Here is a 21,274-nt window from a genome sequence, read left to right as displayed (position 1 = left end):
GAATTACTACCGCCTGGCTGTGCTTACTTGGACGCTCCGAGGGCGTCGGGTCGAGGTGGAGGAACGGCGACTATTTAAAATAAATAAATAAATGTAAACAATGTCTATTTACCACATCGATCACCACCTTCTTTAAAGTCGGCCAAACTGTCACTGTGCTGTGCCATTTACCAACCTCCAAAATACAATAAGGACTTTTTAAACAACTTTGCAAATCTTCTTGCCGAAATATGATCATATCCCCTTTATGGGGGACTTCAATATTCACGTGTGCTGCCCTGAAAAACCATTAAGTTGTGTTGAGTTGAGTACTGTTTATCCGCGTTGTCACTTGCTCTTCTTGCCCCATGCGCTGATTCGCTTGCTAACAGCTGATCACAGTGATCAAATGCCCCAGACGCCGATTCAAAATGTCCAATTTGCTGGAAATGCAATAAACACAGACCAACCCCCCCACCCCCCACCCCCCTGTCACCCCACGACGTACTACAACTCCATTCGACTTCACGACAGTAATTTATACACTGATCAGACGGCGCATGCCGTCGGCCCAACGCTGTCCGACTCCCGACATGGGATTGGTGTATCTAGACCTTAAGGAATGAAACGTTGGGAAGGTAAGCAGAAAAGAAAAATAACAGTAAGGTGATCAATATCAATGATTCTGATCTGAATGAATGAATGACTGAAAGAATGGATGAACAAAATAATCCCTGAATGTGAAGGTCGAAAGCAACAATGTTCTAATCTCTTTTACAAAATAAACGTCGATGGAACAAATATGTTGTGTGCTTTCTCTCAAGTCATGATAATCCCAACCTTATTATGTAATGAATCAGCTAACATTGTGCAACCCAACCAACAGACATACATAAACCGTTTTAACACAGACTTTAGCTCCTCTGGTCAAGATAGTCTAATTCAAATTGATGTAACACAAGCCTAAACTGAAGCCAAGTCTACAGTAAAGAAAGGTGTTCTAACAAACAAATTCAAGGGAAGCAAGCTGCAAAGAGGCAGGCCGCTCTACCACTAAAACAATTTACAACATTTTAATCTAAATAATGCATCACATTAAATATGCCACTTGAAATCAGGATTAACCTGGATTTTTTTAACCAACGCCCCTTGCAGAAAACCTAGACTCTTGCCTTGCTTTGAAGAATTTTGTAATTACAAAATGAAGGTTGTGTTTGTAGAATTTGTGCCAAACAGAAACGTCTACTTACCAATTTGCTGTGGTGGTATTTGCAATAACCACAGTATTTGACGTTGTCTGCATCAGACCCTTGTTCCTCACAGAGCAACCCTGCAAATTGGGCACTGTGGCAGGACAGACAAATTAAAGGCATGTGAAATCCAAGAAACAGCCACAGGATGATGGTAAAGCATTTTTAAATTCTGAGTTCTTCATTTTAAAAGTGCACAAGCAATCTGTCAACCTACAAAGCACAAAGCACAGGTGAATATGACGTGAGGTAATCTCACCATGTGACATGGAAGGCCTGCCTGCAGCCATGTTTGTTACAGGTCATACATGCTCCAGTGGCCGCTTTACTCTCTCTGCCTTGGTCCTCGCAGATATAGCATGTCTACACGAACACACGTCACAGAAACACACATAAAGGGATGATTGGTATTGCGTTAAAAAATATGTTGTTTTTTCTTGGTCCTTTTGTAAGCAACAAAATAATCCTGAGGGACAAAGATACTGCCAAATGGAACAGCAATAGTCAAGTTTTACATTGCACAATGTAATGTTTGCGGTTTGTGTGGTGCCATGAAAAGATGAGAAGTAGTAAACCACGTCCATGTGAGAGCTAAGATTTCCCACAAATGCTTATTGTTCATTCAAGCTGAAACTTTTTAAAACAAGTTTAGAGGACCTTTTTCGTTCATACATGAAGCAAAGTATTTATTGTATTACGGTATGATCTGATTGATTGATTAAAAAAGAACATCCATCTATTAGCAGGCATAATCAACAAGTGTAACTCTATACACACGCTGCCTGGTGACATTGCTTCTAGGGTGACACACAGTAATGAATTATTTTACCCTAACAAATGTTACAAGTTACAACGTGTTCATTGACTGAAGTGGTTTTAAGCACTCTAGTTATACTTTGACAAGGTTGCACTGTGTGAAATCCTTTTATTTAACATCTAAGACCTTTCTTTTGTTACTGCACCAAGTAGAATTTCTGAAAATGAATTTATTTATTTATTTTAGATTTTGGTTTGTTTATTTCTTCTCTGCCACAGCGAATCAGTTGCCTGCATCTCACCCTGTCCTCTGCAACCTTTGCCCTCACACCAACTACCTTCATGTCCTCTTTAACTACGTCCATAAACCTCCTCTTTGGTCTTCCTCTAGACCTTCTGCCTGGCATTTGGAAACTCAGCATCCTTCTGCCAATATACTGACTATCTCTCCTCTGGACATGTCCAAAGCCTCTAACATGTGCTGTCCCTCTGATGTACTCATTTCCTGATTCTATCCATCCTGGTCACTCCCAAAGAGAACCTCAACATCTCCAAGAAGAGATATTTAAATGTGACTTGTTTGCATCAGTATTTTGTGTAGCACCTTTGATCAACTATAAAAAGATTATGTGCTGAGTGCTTACTTTGAAACTCTGCTGCACTAGGCTTTTAGCCACAAGAAAGGACATACTGGAATTTGTTTTTAAACAAATAAAAATTAAGATATAACAACTTGGATGAACAGTTTTTGTCTTCTCATTGCACTGCTGAGGTAGTGGATTAGGACTTGGTATGATTACCAGTCCAATCTAAACTAACTTAATTTATACAGCACGTTTACAACAAAACCCTTGACTAAGATGCTCTCTGCATACAGTAGTGAAGTAAAAACAAAACACATCATAAATATGTGATACAGACATGTGAAACTAACTATAAAAAAACAAAACGAGCTATAATTTAAAAAAGAAAAAGTAAAATAACATAATCAAAACATCAACATCTCAAACTGTGTTGAAAGCTAAAGATAAAATGTGCATTTTTAGAAATGACTTTAAAAAGAAAAGGAATTGAACCAGCCTTTCAAAAGTGCAGATGCAGCTCATTTCACAATTTTGGGGCAACTGAAAAGGTGCAGCCCCTCAGCTTTTTTCCCTTGTCTTCGGAAAGCATCTAATAAGCGCCGATCTGTCAACCTAAGGGAGCGTATAGCGATGTAGTGCTGGATTAGGCTGGACAGGTACAGTGAGGCAATACAAAATTAAATAAAATAATTTCAAAATCATTATGGAAATGAACCAGGAGTCAATGCAATGACTAGAAGAAAAAAGAAAAATCAGTGTACTGTAATCCGCTCTTGTTTTTTTGTTGCTTCATTCTGAACCACCTGCAGCCAGGCAAGTGACATCTGCCTGAGCCCAACAAAGTGCATTGCAGTGGCCTAACTGGTTTGTAAAAATGCACAAATTTAAATCTCAGTGACAACCATTGGCCAGTTGACACACAGCTAATCTAGTTTCAGTCATTATCTATTGTATCGTCAGACAATCAAAATCCAGTGACTTGTACTGAAGTGCAAAACCATGTGATCGAGACATACCAAACATACATACTACTTTAAAAAGATTCCTAAACATTTAGATTTATTTGTTACCTTGTTATAGCGATCATGGGGCACAGACTGTAGCACGATGGGCTCCATAGTTGAGACATTCGCAAACTCCACCTCAGGTATGTAAAGGGCACACACCACATGGGCCCAGCCTGTAACATTTGGTAAAAGTCAAAAAACTGCTTACTTGATTCATAACCAACATATACACCAAGTCACTAACCGTTGACTGCTGTGTCATGACAGAGACCAATATGATGTGCTCAAGCATTATGGACTGATAAAAAGTGCATTCTACAACAATATTTACTTCCATAGTTGGTTAAATGTCATGTGCAACTAAAACTGGGAAATTTGCATGGACTAAATAAACAAACCTTGGCAGGTGACTTAAACTGTATGTCACTCTAAAATATCTTCAAATTCCATTTGTAGAGTTTGTTACAGCTGACATGCAATAAAGTTGGAGCCATTAGCTTCTCTAATGAAATATTTAAATATAAAAAGAAAGCCTCAGTATCAAGTGAAGTGAAGCACAACTAAAGACCGACTTGAACAATAAGACCCATCATCGTAATATTTGTGGGGTCCCAAAACTGACTACAAAATATCTGGGAAAAAAAGGTTTCCTTAAGCTGAGTTAGTACACATCTATACCACTTCAATACCACTTCATCAGCTTGACTCCAGGTAGGAGTCATGTCAGCTGTGTGTAGATATTTTGGAGTAAACACGGATGACAATGCTTTCAGCAGCCCTGTTACCCACTCTGCACTCCATCGCAAGTCCTCCTCACAACATCATTGCTTCATTATGATTCTACCCTTGAAACAGAACTTTAGAACATTCTGATTTTTGACCACCTCCCCCCCTCCAAAAAGTTAATTATTTGTATAACTGAACTGCAAATTGTAATTTAGTCAAATGCCCATTCCCTACTTAATATGCAAGTGAGAGAGAAACAATCATAAGTCAACTGAATTGAACACTGAATATTTTAATTGATACAGTTGCAATTAAGTTAAGAGGGTCTTTATTGTGCCACCAAACAGGCACAACAGCTGCTTGTCAACAAAGACAAACTGACAGCAGAATTGATGGCAAATTGAGGAGTGGCAGAAGAAGGTGAGCAGGAGGTCAGATGGAAGTGGGAGACTTCTGCCACGTTGGAGATGTCTGTCTTTCCCCCCACAGAGGAAACAAAAACAGGCTTAAACTTACAGTTGAACCCCTGACCTGCCTTTGACCCAACGGGCAGGACAGGGGAGCGGGGCAGAAGGCGGAACAGGGAGAAGGCAGCGGGTGTGAAATGGGGCATGTTGTTGTTTTGAAGTCGCTCTAAGAATCTGGAAGAGGCCTATAAAACAGGACTATAAAAGTGGCACGGCCTTGCTCCTCAAGCTAACAATTCACATTGTCACCATAAAAGCCCTTTTGTGAAGCTGTGCAACGAAGAAGTCCAATGTGTATGGACGGTGAACTTTTGTCCATTTACTTGTGTTGTGGTTCAAATTCAAGAGAATCTGAGGCGCACTCACAAAAACATGCTGGTGGTTTGAAGGTTATATTAGAACCACGACCGTCAGGACCAGGTAAATAAAGAATGCCGACTTCAATACAACACAGCCTTAAGTGCTATAAAGCCACATGTACAGTAAAGCATAGAAGATGCTTAACAGTAACCTATGAATGTAACTGACGACGCCTAAAACCTCTAAACGCATTTTTCCTACCTTCTCTGCAGTATAGGAAATTGGCGCAATATAAATAGAGCTCAATTTTATTTTTCTTCTTGATTGGTGGCAAAAATTGTTGTACGCAGTTCAACAAGTTGAGGAAGAGGAGCTGACGGCAAGATAATGAAAATGGAGGGAAAAGAGAGGGGGAGAGGACAAGGACAAGCAAGACCGGGGTCGTGGGAAGGGTAAAATAAAGGAGAAAGTAGTAAAACGGTGTGTGTTAGTGTTGTCATGATGCCTCCCTGCAGGCCTGGACACAATCCCACAGCTGTGCTTCTCTCTAACTGATTCAATACACACACACACGCAGAGAATATTTACATTCTCAACCAAGCTGACCTCCCTATGAACCCCGGCAAGGAGACTCCTCACAGGCGACGCACTATACCCAACGTGGCCACCCCCTCATAAACATACAAACACACACACATACATACACATAAAAGACAGACTGGAGAGGAAGGTGCAGAGAAAGCAGCACACGTGCACACACTCTCTCACTCGCTAACCAAACAGAAGCTGTCACGGCACGGTCAAATCCCTTTAACTTGGCGCCGACACGCAATTAACAACACAAGAGGCCAAACGCAAATGAGAGCGTGGTTATGTGCTTGTGTGACGCTGCGTACCGCCATTGTCTGTCCTCTTCAAGGCGCCATCTTTGTGGGGACACAGCTCACATCTCTGTGGATAAACGAGAGGACATAATGGTGACTGGACTCATCATATCATGACAATTTTCTGTTACAAAAGCATGTGCAATGTATTTTTCCGTTCCATGTCAAAGTTCACACCTCGCCGACAAAAAAAGTTATAAATCACCCCTAACTGCTTTCCAAATATCCTCATGGTGCTATGACTATTTCAGCCTAGAGCTTTACAGGTACTGACATTTTTGCCACAGGCAACAAACAGTCAGTTGGTGACAGAGTTATAAAATTAAAAAAAAAAAAAAATATTTGGTAATATCAGAAAGCAGTTTAAGTAGATCACAATTAAATGCATTGACGCCTGTGCTTGTGTGCACTACTTTTTCATTGGTTCAGCTGCTTCTTCTTCGTGTCCGCAATGGGGTAGATGCCACGGACTTCCGACTTCCGGGTTTCATACATCAGCGTTGTTTTCCGGCCATGGCCGCGTTCCAACCCTCGCAACCCCACCCCTGCGCCCCCCAACCGCGCGCTCCCGCAGCGTCTCAACTCTCTGAAATGCTTCAGAAAACTGAGACAGACACACTACACACTCTGACCCATTGACGGGAACGCGCAACAGAGGGGCACAAAGGTGGAAGCGCACAAACTGGGACGCGGCCCACACGTCGCAAACAGGAAACGGAAACAAAGCTGATGTGTGAAAACCCGTTAGTCGGAAGTCCCGCCTCCTCCGTGGCATACACCCCTTGGCACTCAAAACACAATTTGGTGCTCAAAATCTATACTTACGTTCTTGTAATTGTGACACAAATTTAGTGACACGATGTAGTCCAGGAGTGGGCAAACTCGGTCCTCGAGGGCCGGAGTCCTGCAGGTTTTGGAGGTTTCCCTCTTCCAACACCAGCTGATTACAATCAACAGGATCGTCATAAGGCTTATGCAGAGCTTGCTGATGAGCTAATCATATACGAGCTGTGTTGGAGAAGGGAAACATCCAAAACCTCGAGGACTGAGTTTGCCCACCACTGCTGTAGTCGCTCCCTACAACAGGCTGACTTTTTTCTATCCGACATTTTAACGAAGGCATTTTGTATTGATATCGATCACGTGTCTATGCAATAAGTACTGATATTGAATTATCGCATGATTCTAATTTGTGCATGCCATCCCATTTATTTTCTATTCCCTTATTAATTTGGGTTGCACATGAGCTGGACTATCACAACTGACCTTGGGCGCGAGGCAGTGTGCTCTGGACTGGTTGGTAGCCAATCACAGGGCGTAAACAAACTAAGAATGCAAGTTTTTGAAATGTGGAAGGAAACCGGAGGCAAGAGAAAACCCAGACAAGCGCAGGAAAACTCCTCACAGGAAAAGCCCGGTTTCAAACCACCAACCCCAGAACTTTGAGGCAAACGTGCTAACCACTCGAGCAATATACCGCAGGAAGTTAACTTGTCCATGTAAATTTCTTTAATTAGCTTTTGTTATTAATAATATATTGACACTGTTCTAAGCAACCAGAACACAGATTTGTTTTGCTATATCTGGTTCCATTTCCAGCTCTGTGGTCATCCTATTTTCCCATTTGCCATCACTGGCACCCTTCTGAGGTTGCATCATATAAAATGAAAAAAAAGGACAAAACTTACTCATTAGTTCTTCATGGAGCCGCAGTCTCACAAGATATTCTAAACTCGTGTGCGATGCTGTGCATGCCGCAGTTCAAACTCTGGATTTGTGCTGTTTTACTATTGTATTCATGTGCAATCTTAAATTTGGATCCATTCAAACTGTAAACAGCTATACTAAGTCTATCTAGGCTTGACACAGTCTTGAGATTGTGAAGAAGACTTTATTGTTTGCCAAGGTCAAATTAAGTTGAAACTTCTACTTCCACTGATGGGACACAGAAACAAGAGACCCTGGTTATATGCCTATAATCCCCTATCAATGCTTGTCACACATATTTAATTAGACGCGTGACACTTGACAGTAATTGGTGCTGAGCGGATCTGCCAGACGTGGTGCTTAAAATATGTTAATGACTATGACAAAAAGTGTTCTTCAAATAAGTGGTTATTTGGGGAACATGGATTTGTTTCAGGTTAAATTTGTCTTTCTTTTTTTTATTGAACCTTTATTGAACCAGGTAAACATGTTTGAGAACTAATTCTCATTTTACAAACATGACCCTACTTATAAGAGTAGAGCAGCACTCAGAGTTAAAACCCTCAGGAAGGCCTACCAATCAACAGTGCACGTCATCAAAGCACCCACTATCTGCACAATGGCTTTAGCTGTGTCATAAGAATCAATGAATTTTAGATTGAAAAATTCATGACAAGTCCCAATGTGACATTTTAACATATATAACAATGTTCATTGGAATATTTGTCCTACCCAATTGCTATGGATTGTGGAAATAGGTAAATATATATTTCTAATTAATTCTTTGACTGCCAACCATTTTCAGAAAAGAGAACATGTGGGTGCCAGCTGATTTAGAGCATTTTGACTAAAAGATACGTCAAATGCTCCCCGGGAAGTGAAACATCAAGTTTTTGGCGTAGAACCAAAACCTATTTTGTCAAAATGTAGTAAATTTCATATTTTTCACATATTAACTCTTTGACTGCCAAGCATTTTCAGAAAAGAGGATGTGTGGGTGCCAGCTGATTTAAGCATTTTGACTGATCTTTCAAGGTCCACAGAAAATTTTGTGTTTGGACTATGGAAACACAGATACTACCAAATGAAAGATTGGACTCTCATCTTTCATCAGAAAAAAAAGTTTGTTTCTACCTTATTCGGTTTTTCAGTAATCAACAATAGAAAATAGGTTAGTTTCACCCAAATGCTCTGTTTTGGACCAAAATACGTAGCAATCAAGCTTTTTGTGAAACGATATTATTTCATGCACTTTAGTGAATTTGACACCTTTTTTTCCCATGAATGATGCCACAAACACCTAAACAGTGCTTTACTTCTATAAAACACTACTACCAACAATGAAAAAGTGTTTTTTGATAGCAAAATAAGTTTATTTACATTCAACAGTGTAACAATTTGACAAAACAATTTGGCAAACTATTTACAAATGTCTGCAACTGTGCATGTGTGGTGTGTGTATGTGTTACTATTTACAATTGTGTGGATGTTTCAACTACACCATTTTTCTTTTTGTGTGGTATATTGTGTAACACTCCCCTGCGTGCAAGGGGACGCAGTAGGATTTGCACCACAGATTAGTTTCACTGCGATTGCCCCTTCGCGTGCAGACCCTACACTTTCTTGCCGGCCTTTTTTTTCGGGGAGTAGCAGGTATGTACTGCAGTGTGTGTTTGGCCATGTTGCCATCAAGTCTACTCTCAGGATCATGATACGGTGACCTGGTGTTACGGCTGGCTTCCTCATGCCCTTCAGTTCCTATACCTGCAACAACTTCCTCCTCTTCCTCCTCCTCCTCCTCCTCCTCGTCTTGTGGTAACAGCCACCCTCTCACCACCTGCCGGATAAACTCCAAAAAGTGTTGGCACTTCTCAGGATTTTTTGTTTTTTGCAGGATATATGCATTGAACATGCATATTTGAAATAGATAGGCAACACATTGTTTGTGTCATTACAGTGTTTTCCGCGTGAATGGGTGGTAAGAGATGTTCTGATCCATCTTATCCACTCCATTCATGGTGGCATTGTAGTCCAGAACCAGTGTCTTCTCCGTGATCAGACTCTACCCACTCCTCCGATGAATATGCATTGGACTCAGGGTACTCTTCATCGTCCGATTGAACGTCCGCCTGTGCAGAAGTTCTCGGTTGTGCACCACGTTTTCCGGCGTTAGCATCGCTAGCCGGTGAAGCTTTACGACGTGGTCGAAGCCGCCGCGTCAACGGTTCAACTTCGGCGTCAACCTCGGAGTCACCATCATCATCATCAATGTGCTCTTTAGCACTGGTTGATGCTTTTCGTCTTTGAAAAAAATGCTCAAGTGTGAGCTGCTTGCAACCGGTCGCCATTTTCGCTTCCTCAGCCATTCTCCCCTCAACACTCTAGCTCCACCTCACTTCTACTACTGACTCCTACCCGATCTTGTCCAAAAAGAGTCATCACTGCCATCTAGTGCCCATAAATAGTCATTATACTAACTCGATCTGCTTGATACTTTGAGCACAGCTAGCCAAGGCTTTCCCTCCACCCGTTTCCATTAAAAAACATAGTTAACGTCTTTTAACGTTTTTGGCGGCACTCATTTGGATTTTACTAAACGTTATTAAACGTTTTTGGCGGTCAAAGAGTTAAGATACATTTGTTTTGTTATTCCAGTAATTCAAGCATAAATGAGGTGTCAGATGGAATGAAAGACTCACCACGCGGGCCGCTCTCTCCTGAGATTCACACTTTCTGCAGAACCATGGACCAGTGGGCACCTGTACAATGCCATAGCAGGCTACAGAGAGACAAAAACAAAGCAATCAGCAATTGGAGCCACACAAAAAGACTATTACAGTTTACCAAGAAGCATTCCCACAAACCCTTTCCCACATTTGCGCTTAACAATTTAACTCTAGATCAAAAACATTATTTCAGTCAACGTGTCGATGTGATTTCTGCATTTTTGTCATGTAGTAAAGTCACAGTAGCCTATGATCCACTGTTATGTAACGGCTACATTTGCCGTGAGATGGTGGCCGATTGCGTCACAAGAGGGCCACCGGCAAGATGGTTATGTCTGTGTCATTGAGCCGCCGCTTCATAGGGCCATAAAAATATGTCCTTCATTGAAAGCAGTCCATGGTGCAAAAAAGGAGAGGACAACGAACGGCTGCCCTGGAGAAGTAACCAAGCTAATTGCAGGGTCCCATACTGCAAGTCAGAGGTGGGCAATTAATTTTTTTAAGCGAGCCATGAACACAAAAAATATTTTTTTGTTTTTTTAAGTCCACTAAACGTGAGTTGAATTTTGTGGACATAAATGCCAATTGTTCCTTATCTTCTGTACAGTGTAATCGCGATTAGGTTTAGCCGCGAATAAACTCAAATCACTTACTTATTTTACTTTTCCTGAAAATCACTTCATAGTCCAACGTATGAAAAATCTAATTTTATCAAAATATTAAATGGTAAATGGAATGCACTTAAATAGCACTTTATCTTCATATGTTTACTAATAAGCCTGACGTATTCACTTGTCTCATTCATTCTTACATACTGTAGAACGTGGCTCTTGTACAGTTCATTTCCGCTCTCAACATTGTAGAAGTCAAAGTGTTTCCACACGCCTGCTTTCAAATTATAAGCAGCTTTTTGGATCTCATAGCGAGGTGGGAGGCAGTCATCCATGTTAGTTATCATCTGCGCGTGGCGCGTGTGTCAGTGTGTACGCTTCCCAAAGTATCTTGGATATGACGGGTACAACTCTTCTTAGTTACGCATTATTTAGAACGTTCTGTATTACCTTAATTAAAACATTTTCATAATCGAAAGTTGGACATTTGTGGGGATCGATTCAAATTCCTCCACATCTGAATCACAATGCATCTAAGAATCGGAAATGTTTCCCACCCCTAATAAGCACTTTAGTATCTGGAAAGATATGTTTACAGGAAAACACAATTTTGATAGAGACACATGTTCTAATCCTCTAATTAGCACGATATTTAAAGATTCCAGTAGAGCTCCACTCATGACTTTAGGACAGTTAGTTACATCAAGTTACAGTGAAGATGGAGGTGCCATATATAGATGTTGGCTATATAGCTAACATCTAAAAATTGTTTTGATTATCTCTGATCTGACCAGATCCTATAATCCAAATCCAAAACAATAGCTATAATCCAGTACTACGGGGCCCCCAAGGTTAAAATAAAGAACCTTGGTGAACAGACATGGCAAGGGAAAACTCCAAAATAAATTGTTTTGTTTTTTTTAACTGTAGGAGCTAACTTCTTATTGAATCAGCTGTGAAGGTGCAAAATGTTACTTTAAATATTGAATCTATCAGATTTTAAAATTAAATTAAAATTGTAAATTATACAAGCAAAATTAAAGCTCTTAACTCCAATTCTAAGAGAAAGCTTTACATTAGCATAAAATCCAATTTCAGAGTAGTGTGGAATGAACTAGTCCATTATTGTAATGAACAACAGAAATCTCTGTTCCACGCCAAATTCTCAATTTACAGACCATAGCAGCTCCTGCAATGTTGTCAATATTTAAATCTTTCCAAACTGCAGACACCATCCCTGTCGCTGACCTGACGGAAGATTCACATTTATGATATCTATTAGTTTCAGCAGCAGCCAACTTTTGTTGTAACAGTCTAGTAGATGATGTAATGTGCATCGCCTAGAAGCGACGTCACCGAGCAGTGCTTTGTTTTGGTCGCCACTACAGTGCCTCATTATTTTTGTCAATCACCTCACCCTGTGACGGGAATATAAAGGGTACTCTGCCAATGCGACATCAAGGGTGGGCCAACACAAGTCTTGTTTGTACCCCAACTGAGGGACTGCACACTATACAAATACAGTTGTCTAACGCTTTTAAAATTAATCTGTACTATTTAACGGGAAGAAGCACAGAGTGAAGTTATAAGGCCTCTTTATACTCATATAGTTGTAGCCTTTATACTGGCGCGTAACCCACATGCGTTGTTTTGAAAAGGTGCCGCACTTTCACTCAGAGTCGGAGGTGTCGCTGGAACACAACAGGGTGGTTTCCTCTGCATTTTATGGCCATTTCCAGGGGGCTTGCTGTCATCATTAAAATAATGAAAATGACATTTAGCCTGTGAATGTCACATGACCGAAACACAGAAAAAAGGTGAGCCATGATTGGTCGCACTTGATCCCTTAGGCATTGTGATGTCATTTTCCGTCAACAGCAGGTGGCAAAATGGCCGTGCCCTGAGCGGATGGATTTTTCTGCATAATTCATATTCCAGAAATGCAATATTAACCAGAATGTCGTGTTTAGACGAGTGGGGGTACACAGAATACATTACTGTAAAGAAAATGTTGACTTGAATTCACCTTTAAAGCCTAGATACACAAATCCGACGTCGGCCAAATGTGACCGATGCCTACCTCCTGTGGCGTCGGCCCAGACGTTGGCACGTCGCGTAGAAAAATTATGAAAATACACACCACACCGACTATTACGTACCTTCAGCGCATGCGCGAGAAGTAATTCCCCTCCATACCATCGGCGGCGGTAGTCATTATTCCTAAAGGCAACTAGCAACGGCTTTACAGGGGCGGGATATAAAAACGTAAACAACACTCATACCGGCATTGACAGCGGCGCCGGGGTAAACGCGGCGGCCAGCTGGTGAAGCGAAAATGGGTTCTCGTTCCCGAACGCATGGATGTACTCCGTTGTGGCGTATTCTGGACCCTGTTGACTCCTGGCTGCTACCGATCGTCGGTTCACCAAAAAAGCTTCGGCCGTGCTCCCCTCCGCGTTTTGGGCGCAGTGCCAGCTTCTGAAGGTGCTTCCTCGAGACCGCCGAACGGAAGGACCATGCACCGCTGCTGCTCCCACAAGGATCGCGCTGTTAAATGCACGGTCATTGACAAACAAAACTTTTAATTTGAGGGAGTTTTTTCTTTCCAACAACTTGGATTTCCACTGCCTGGACTGTCGCTGGTGAGTCCACCGTTATGATTGAATTACTACCGCCTGGCTGTGCTAACTTGGATGCTCCGAGGACGTCAGGCCGAGGTGGAGGAACGGCGACTATTTAAAAAAACTTTTTTTTTTATGTAAACGATGTCTATTTACCACATTGATCACAGCTTTGAAGCCACCTTCTTTGAAGTTGTCCAAACTGTCACTGTGCTGTGTCATTTACCGACCTCCAAAATACAATAAGGACTTTTTAAACGATTTTGCAAATCTTCTTGCCAAAATCATGCTGAAATATGATCATATACTCTTTATGGGGAACTTTAATATTCACGTGTGCTGTCCTGAAAACAATTAAGTTGAGTTGAGTACTGTTTATCCGCGTTGTCACATGCTTTTCTAGCCACGTGCGCTGATTCGCTAACTAAGAGCCAATCCCAGTGATCAAATGCCCTCGACGCCGATTTAACATGTCGAATTTGCTAGAAACGCACCCCCCCACCCGACGTATTCCAATTCGATTAGACTCCATGACAGTAATTTATACACTGATCAGTCGCCCCGCACGTCGTCGGCCCAACGCTGTCCGAGTCCCGTCGTCGGATTGGTGTATCTTGGCCTTTAAATATCTCTTCAAATCCTAGGCTAGCTGTCACTAATAATCGTACAATCGGCTATTCAATTGATTATTTCATCGATTAATCAGACTCTCCGTCAGCAACAAATGTCCGTGTGTTTACACAAAAGTGACCAAACATTGGTTCCGGGTGCTGCAAATATGATTTAAAAATTATAAATTAGAGTTTCGAGGAATAAATTTTTGTGTCGACCAATTTTTTTTAGGTCGAATAAGCCTTTTTTCCCCCAGCCCTATAAGGTAGCTTTGCATTCTCAATTTCACAGCAAAATTTTGCAACAAAAGAGCATGGCGTTGAAGAATTATGTTTCCTTACTTATTCTGTTATACAGAATGCTTCATTTTACATACCTCAATTATTTGACAGTTGTATAGGGCTATTGATATGTCGTATAGAGTAGGGCCTGGCAGTTAATCAGATTCAAATCGACATTGCAATGTAGTAGAATGTCATTTTAAATCACAAAGACTGCATTTTGATTGGGTTTTTAAAAAATGATTCATTTTGTTTGGTCGTAACGCATTACATTTCATATATATGTATATTTTAGTCATTTATTTATATAGTGTCTAGATAAATTCAGTGCAAAAGAAGTACAGTCCACATGTTTACATATATTTCATGAAACATGAACTGTTAAAGTGAAAGCCACGGATATGTTTGTATTAGTTTGTAATTTGATTTATGGCTTACTTACTTCTGTTCATGCTACACTTGTTTGGTAGAATCTTGTTAAGTTGTCGTGAATGCTTAAAGGTCTGCAAGTCAAAAGGTTTTGTGAGTTATAACAATAAGTGAAGCAGATACTTTCATATTAAATTCATGGTTTATTTGCCTTAATTTTGGTGTAAAGTATAACATTATTATGTATAACAACTTTGATATTTATTTATTGTAAAACAGATTAATTGGTTGTTAGTATTTGTTAAAAAGAGGACATTGAAAAAGTACTTGCATATTAAATTGCAATGAAAGGGCAAAACACCACAAATAGATTTTTTTTTTCTAAATTGTTCAATTGTTGTAGAGGTAAGCGCCTGTTGGAAGTTTCTTCATGCCAAGTGGGCCTCCCACATGGTTAGTAGCAGCGTTTGTAAACACAGCTAAAATCCACCTTCACCGGCTCACCCAAGTTTGTCATGATGACATTTTGACAGTTTTACGCTTCTCTCTTCTTTGTGCCGAAACCCTGGTACGGATATTTGGCACCGAGGAGCGTTATGACTGTCGGCTTACATCATCTTATTTGACAAATACAACCCAGCTAACGCAGTTGCGTTGTCGTGCCCTCAAGCTTGGCCTTGGGAGCTGGACGCTCCATAACCTTGCACCGGGCTAATTTAGCTTGGACGCTAACGGCTAACCACCAGCTTAGCAGAAAGCGACGAGCTTACCTTGGTGCACGGCGACGTTGCAGCCGTGTCCGTCGCAGTATACCAGCGGGTTCTCCGCCCAGCCTCTCTCGTCTGAGCAAACACAACACCCTCCAATCATCTCCTTCATGTTACTCGTCGACAACTCTGTGTCCACCAGCAAACAACGCTCTCCGGAGACCATCTACGAAGAAATTGAACATGCGGAGCAATACGACAGAAAGACGAGTCAAATTCTTCGCTTAACGCGTCACTCGGTCCTCCGCTATGCTGCATTGGGTCCCGCTCAGCCGAAATTCCATGTTTTAAACGTGTTGGCGTGCTTTCTTGACCCGATATTTTAAACCAAAACAACCACTTCACGACGCTATGTTGAGGTTAAAGGGGGGTGTCCTCCAAGGGGAGCCGGAAGTACGTCATGACGTAAGGCGCGCTGGCGTACGTGTAGTATGCCCGGAAGTAAAAGATTGGCGCACGAGTACAATGCTATTTCCCAAAACACCAGACATTTGCAAATTTATTTTGGACAATATATTTTGTAATTTTGAGCTTTGCTTACCGAATGTTTTGTTTTGATTTTTGAACTATGACAATTCATTTGAAAAAGAATATTATTTGATTAATCTTTTAATTGATCTTGCTAAGTTCTATATTCATAAATGTAAATGTATAAAGTCGAAACCTATTTTTTTCTGTTTTTGAAAGAGATGGATGTATATTTACAGTCCATCTCTACTTCCAAAAATAAGAAGGCTATCAAGACCTTAAATTTGTGTTCTCATTTTGGTATTTTTTAATATTTCTTAGTTTAAGACCCCTGGCATGTTTTTTTATTTTATTTTATTTGTATTTCCTTTACTGTTATTGTGAGATTGTTGTGTACTGTGATAATGTGTGTTTGCTTAATGTTTGCCATGGTTGGCTTTTGATTTCAATTTGTTAAATAAAGCAATAAAAAAAACACCAATGAAAATTTATTTTTACAATATTCTCTGTACTTATTTACATTCATTATTAGTGGCATAAGCATAGACGGACTGTGATCCTGTGTTGATTTGCTTTGAATTGTTAAAACTGATATGTAAAGCAATGCAAGGGAAATTAATCATTTTTAACCTTAAAAGCTGGGGTGGTTTTAAATTTTGAAGTCTACTAATAAATTCATTTGATTACATAGTATACCGGGTGCACAGTGGATTCATTTAATAATACAAACTGAAGGTAAAGAAAGCCTTTATTGTATATGGTATTGAGACAACAAAATGAGACACCGGATAAACTGCTGTGGTTTAGTAAACATAAACAGCTTACATTTACATTTTTGGTTGAACTTTAATCTTTTTTTAATTTCATAGTGGACCAAGAAGCAAATGCAAATCAATACAACATAATAACAGGACTCTAACAAGTGTATTAATTACATAATATCATGTTATTCATCCATTTTCTTTACGCTTTTCCTCATGAAAAGGAAACACATACATTTATCAGTTGCTCAAATAACTATCATTATTTTACATATTGACTTTATTCTTAAACTTATATATACACATATATATATATATATATACATACACACACACTGTAGTTTGTTGTCATTGCCTGCCATACACATTGGACATTATGCACAGATACGCTTGTCACTTGTATAGGTATATATTCTAATTATATTTAATTTAAAACAACATAGTTGTTTGACCTAAACTTTAAATTTTGATAATCTTAGCTTTACTGTTATTAAAATCTACATGTAAAAATACATCTAATTTACAGTTCGTTTTGCATTTATAGAGAACATTTTATGAATAATCCATTGGTTTATCATTCATTTCATATGGCTTTCTTTTTAGCTTTTAATTAGATCAAATATTGTGCACATTTTTACTTCATGACATTTCTTTATGAACAGGATTGCTAAAGGAATCAGAAATGTGTCCACACAATAAAAGCCAGAGGAATTTGAACAGCCTTATAAGAATTATTACATCTGATACTTACTAAACATTAAGTGATTTAAAAAAAACGGCTTTTGTTTTGACAGCATCCACATGCTGTTGCCAAGGATGCTCCAAAACACACACGCACGCACGCACGCGCACACACACGCACGTACACAAGCATCGTGTAAACTATTCCAAGCACTCAGCTGCTGCTTACGTCACCGATTCCTCAGAGCGAGCTCCTGCTCTCGGTTTCCAGAGAAACGTAATGACTTGCCAATAATGCGCAAGAGCACACGAGCGTCCTCCGTGTAATATGGTGAGCGAGAGGTCCCTGGGAGTGCCTGGCCATTGTTTGCTTTAATTTCAAATTGCTCAAATGCTCCAGTCGACACTGGGCACTCCACTAAAAGGGGTAGGGGGGATGGGGAGCAAGGAAAAGGTGTGGGGGGTGGGGTGGGGTGGGGGGTCGAAAAAGAAAAAAGTGAATTGTGTGTGCGTGCCAGGGGAAAACCTATTAGGCGTAGAGAACAAAGGGAGGCATTTGAGGGAGCAGTGGTTGTGAAGGGGCCTATAGAACTATCGAAACACTGAAAATTATAAATACCGTTTTTTTGTTTTGTTGTTGTTGTTTTTTGCAACTTGCATTGATTAAATACAAGTCCGCCCAAATAATCTGTAATGTTCCTCAGGTTGCAAAAGGGATGTTTCGTTCCGAAATGTTGTCTGCTCCATTGCTGACCTATAAAATTGGACATATTCACGTATGATAACCAATTAAGTCGCCCTTTTAAAGCTACACGTCAAGAGTTGTTCACACGACTGCAAAATTAGGGAAAGGGAATATCTCTGGATATAAAATAGAAAGCTGCTGTCAAAGCTACAATTTCTAACTGCAACGACGATTTTGCAAAATGCAATATAGGCCTAATTGTTATGTTGTAAACAAGGCTACATACAAACACATCATTCTGACTTGATGGAGCCTACAGCACATTTGGGTATATTTTTACTTTGATATACCTTTAAATTTCAAAAATGTTCTTTCTTTGTTTCTTTTACTTTTTCTTTTTTTTACAATAAAGCTATATAACCTATTTGTAAAATCACACCTTCATTTTGTCGTGTGCGTGTGCGCGCGCATGTGTGCACATGCACGCGCATTTGCGGGTGTGCGCGCGCGTACGTTCACGCGCGCGTGTAGTTTGCAGCGAGAACTCAGCCGAAGAAGACGGAATGTTTTCACAGTTTGACCTCATAAGCCTCAACAAATTATAGTGACAGCCGAGAGTAGGACGTGTATTTTATCGCACTTGTATTCACAAACAGATGCATGTGCTTATTTTAAAATCAATGTTTTAATGAGTTAAAACCAATAAATCACTCTTTTTTCTTTTCATTTTTATGTTTTATATAGTTGAGCTTTTGTCTTAATGTTCGATTGACTAGAAAGCACTATAAATTGGCTGTTGAACATTGGATTGGATTAGTTTTTTCTACATAAGTCTTGTCATATCTATATCATTCCTTTTTTTTTAATAGGAGACTGAAATGTATTTACATAATGCAACAATTGAGGTTCGTGTGACATGCAATAATTTAGCAAGTTTGTACAAACTTCACGTGAAATTATAAATAAATAAATTGAACTAAAATTTATAAAATTACCAATAAAGTTTTCTGAATTCGAATTTTTCTTTCTGGGTCCCACCACGATTGGACCCATCCGTATACACCTACCGTCTTTTTTGTGGTCCAACACGACGGGGTGAAAGGTGAAAGCGAACCCTCCCCCCACCACTGTTCGCACACACTTCAGGCTCGGATTGCATTTAAAATCACATTCTCCCTGGGTGGTGGGGGTGGAGTGGAATTCATTGTTTTGGCAGGGGGGCAGTGGCTTTGTGTCATAAAAAGTCTAGGCTCTTACAAGTGCCCTCACCTCCTTGACCAGTCACCATTTTAGTCAACGTAAAAACAAATGTGCTGTGACTGCAGGCTGGCTATCAAATATAGCCTACGTTTGGATGTATTGGTGTTATGTGCACAATGTGCACATGTGGCAATAAAAATGTAACTTAAATTGTTAATCATACTTACATTTTGCAATTAAAAAATAAAAAGAAGAGAAAGCATAATGGTACAGACGATTGCTTAAAATTGCGGTAAACAGCACCTCAAAACGTCTCAAAATCCAACCTGCGATCTCTGCCTTCAGCCAGCGGGGCTTTCGCTGTACTTTAGCCCGAAGATGAGCTCTCATTCTCGGCCAGTCATTCTCCCAACATCAGTGACAGGCACCGGAGGGAGGGATGCAACGCCATGTGACATTTGGTGCATATAAATCTGCATAACAAAGGGCCCCGCTTTTAAAAGTAATTACTTGGAAATTTCAAAGATTTTTGTCATACATGTTTTTTGTTTTGTTTTGTTTTTTACCTTAATGAAGTGCGATTAGATGATCGGCTATAGGAACAGGAGTAAACATAGGATGCACGCGTAGGCCTATGCCTATAAATACCAATATGCAAAGTCGTGTGATTTAAGTGCCATGTCCAAAGAAAATAACACAATTTATCAGTTTGTGCAAACAGACGAAAAAAGGCAAAAATAATGTGTTGCGATTTTAGCTGCATGGACCAACAACAATATTGCCGTGCAGATATTCCATCATAATGTTTTTAAATGTATTGCGTGACTTTAATTTAATTAAAATTATTTTACAATTACCCTCATATTTTTTAGAAAGTGTCAATCCCGCAACCAGACGCATATGCGCTTCCCATCTTTCAAGACGGGCTCAGCACAACATGATCGGTTGTGTGAGCTATACACTTATTCCCTCTGGTACCCGGTAACTAAATAACCCCCTCCCCATCCTCTCTGCATCCGTACAAGTCCGCATTCTTGATAATGTTGCACAATCTGCGTGTGCCAGAGAGAGCCCCGCGCATTTACGCATTTACGGACAAGTTATAATCCAAAAGGAAGACTTTTGTGAGACACATTTCTCGCTCAGTGTACTAAATTTGTGAAAAATACCGCACACGCATTTTAATGTTGAATATATTCTGAATGTCTATAAGTTTTAGTCAGCACATATGACCTACAATTTGAGGAATAGCAGAAAAAAACATGTAACCTATAATAAAAACTGCGTGGCAACAGAACTGAGTAAGTGTAAATTAACTTCATTATTTTACTTAGTTTATTTATCGAAATTTCCTGGAACCTCGATCCCTCATTCTGCTTTGCAGCCCGAATTAAGGGACACAGACGTAAGTAAACAAGTAAATAGGCTTATACAGAGCACGCATGCCCACTCTTGACTGCATGTGGATGGGCCCCATCACGCACCCCTCTGCGTGCATGTGGACTGCAATAGCCGCAGGGAGCATAACAAAAAAGACGGAAGATCAAGTGGGGATATGGGAGAAATCGGTCCAAACCGAGGCCCGCAGAGAGGCGAAGCCGCACAGCATTGTGGGTGCCCACTTCAGGCTTCAACCTGCTTCCGCGCGTGTTGCAAGGTGGGCGCTCAATATCATCCTGAATGCGTGCGTGCATTTCGTGTTTGTGTGAAAATCATATGCATGTGTGTGTGTGTGTGTGTGCAAGCGTGTTATTTCAACTGTAAAAAGAAAAAAGAAAAAAGAAAAAAGAAGAAGCTTGTTTATAAATGCAATAAATTATTTTCTCCAACAA

At 40.2% G+C, this 21,274-nt stretch overlaps 1 protein-coding gene across 5 annotated transcripts in view; it reads right to left on the bottom strand.

The window, feature by feature from the left end:
• mllt10 (MLLT10 histone lysine methyltransferase DOT1L cofactor) overlaps positions 1-16,060 on the bottom strand; it is a 51,731-nt gene extending 35,671 nt beyond the window's left edge. For 3 of the 5 annotated variants that reach the window (XM_086066203.1, XM_086066202.1, XM_086066205.1), the window contains exons 1-6: positions 15,651-16,059; positions 10,360-10,439; positions 5,966-6,020; positions 3,640-3,749; positions 1,489-1,592; positions 1,230-1,323 (exon numbers count right to left, since the gene is read on the bottom strand). In XM_086066203.1, coding sequence (XP_085922329.1) covers positions 1,230-1,323; positions 1,489-1,592; positions 3,640-3,749; positions 5,966-6,020; positions 10,360-10,439; positions 15,651-15,813 — 606 coding nt within the window. In that variant the 5' untranslated portion in view covers positions 15,814-16,059. Of the gene's footprint in view, positions 1-1,229; positions 1,324-1,488; positions 1,593-3,639; positions 3,750-5,965; positions 6,021-10,359; positions 10,440-14,953; positions 15,015-15,650 lie in introns of all 5 variants that reach the window. The other 2 variants (XM_086066204.1, XM_086066201.1) reach the window with 2 other exon arrangements.
• Between the last annotated feature and the right edge of the window lie 5,214 nt (positions 16,061-21,274).

The sequence above is a fragment of the Leptonotus elevatus genome, chromosome 21, assembly GCF_054856555.1.
Source record: "Leptonotus elevatus isolate MCC_2025b chromosome 21, RoL_Lele_1.0, whole genome shotgun sequence".
In the NCBI taxonomy this organism is placed as follows: domain Eukaryota; kingdom Metazoa; phylum Chordata; class Actinopteri; order Syngnathiformes; family Syngnathidae; genus Leptonotus; species Leptonotus elevatus.
Note: the sequence above shows the minus strand (reverse complement) of the source record. Positions and strands in the feature narration are given on the sequence as shown.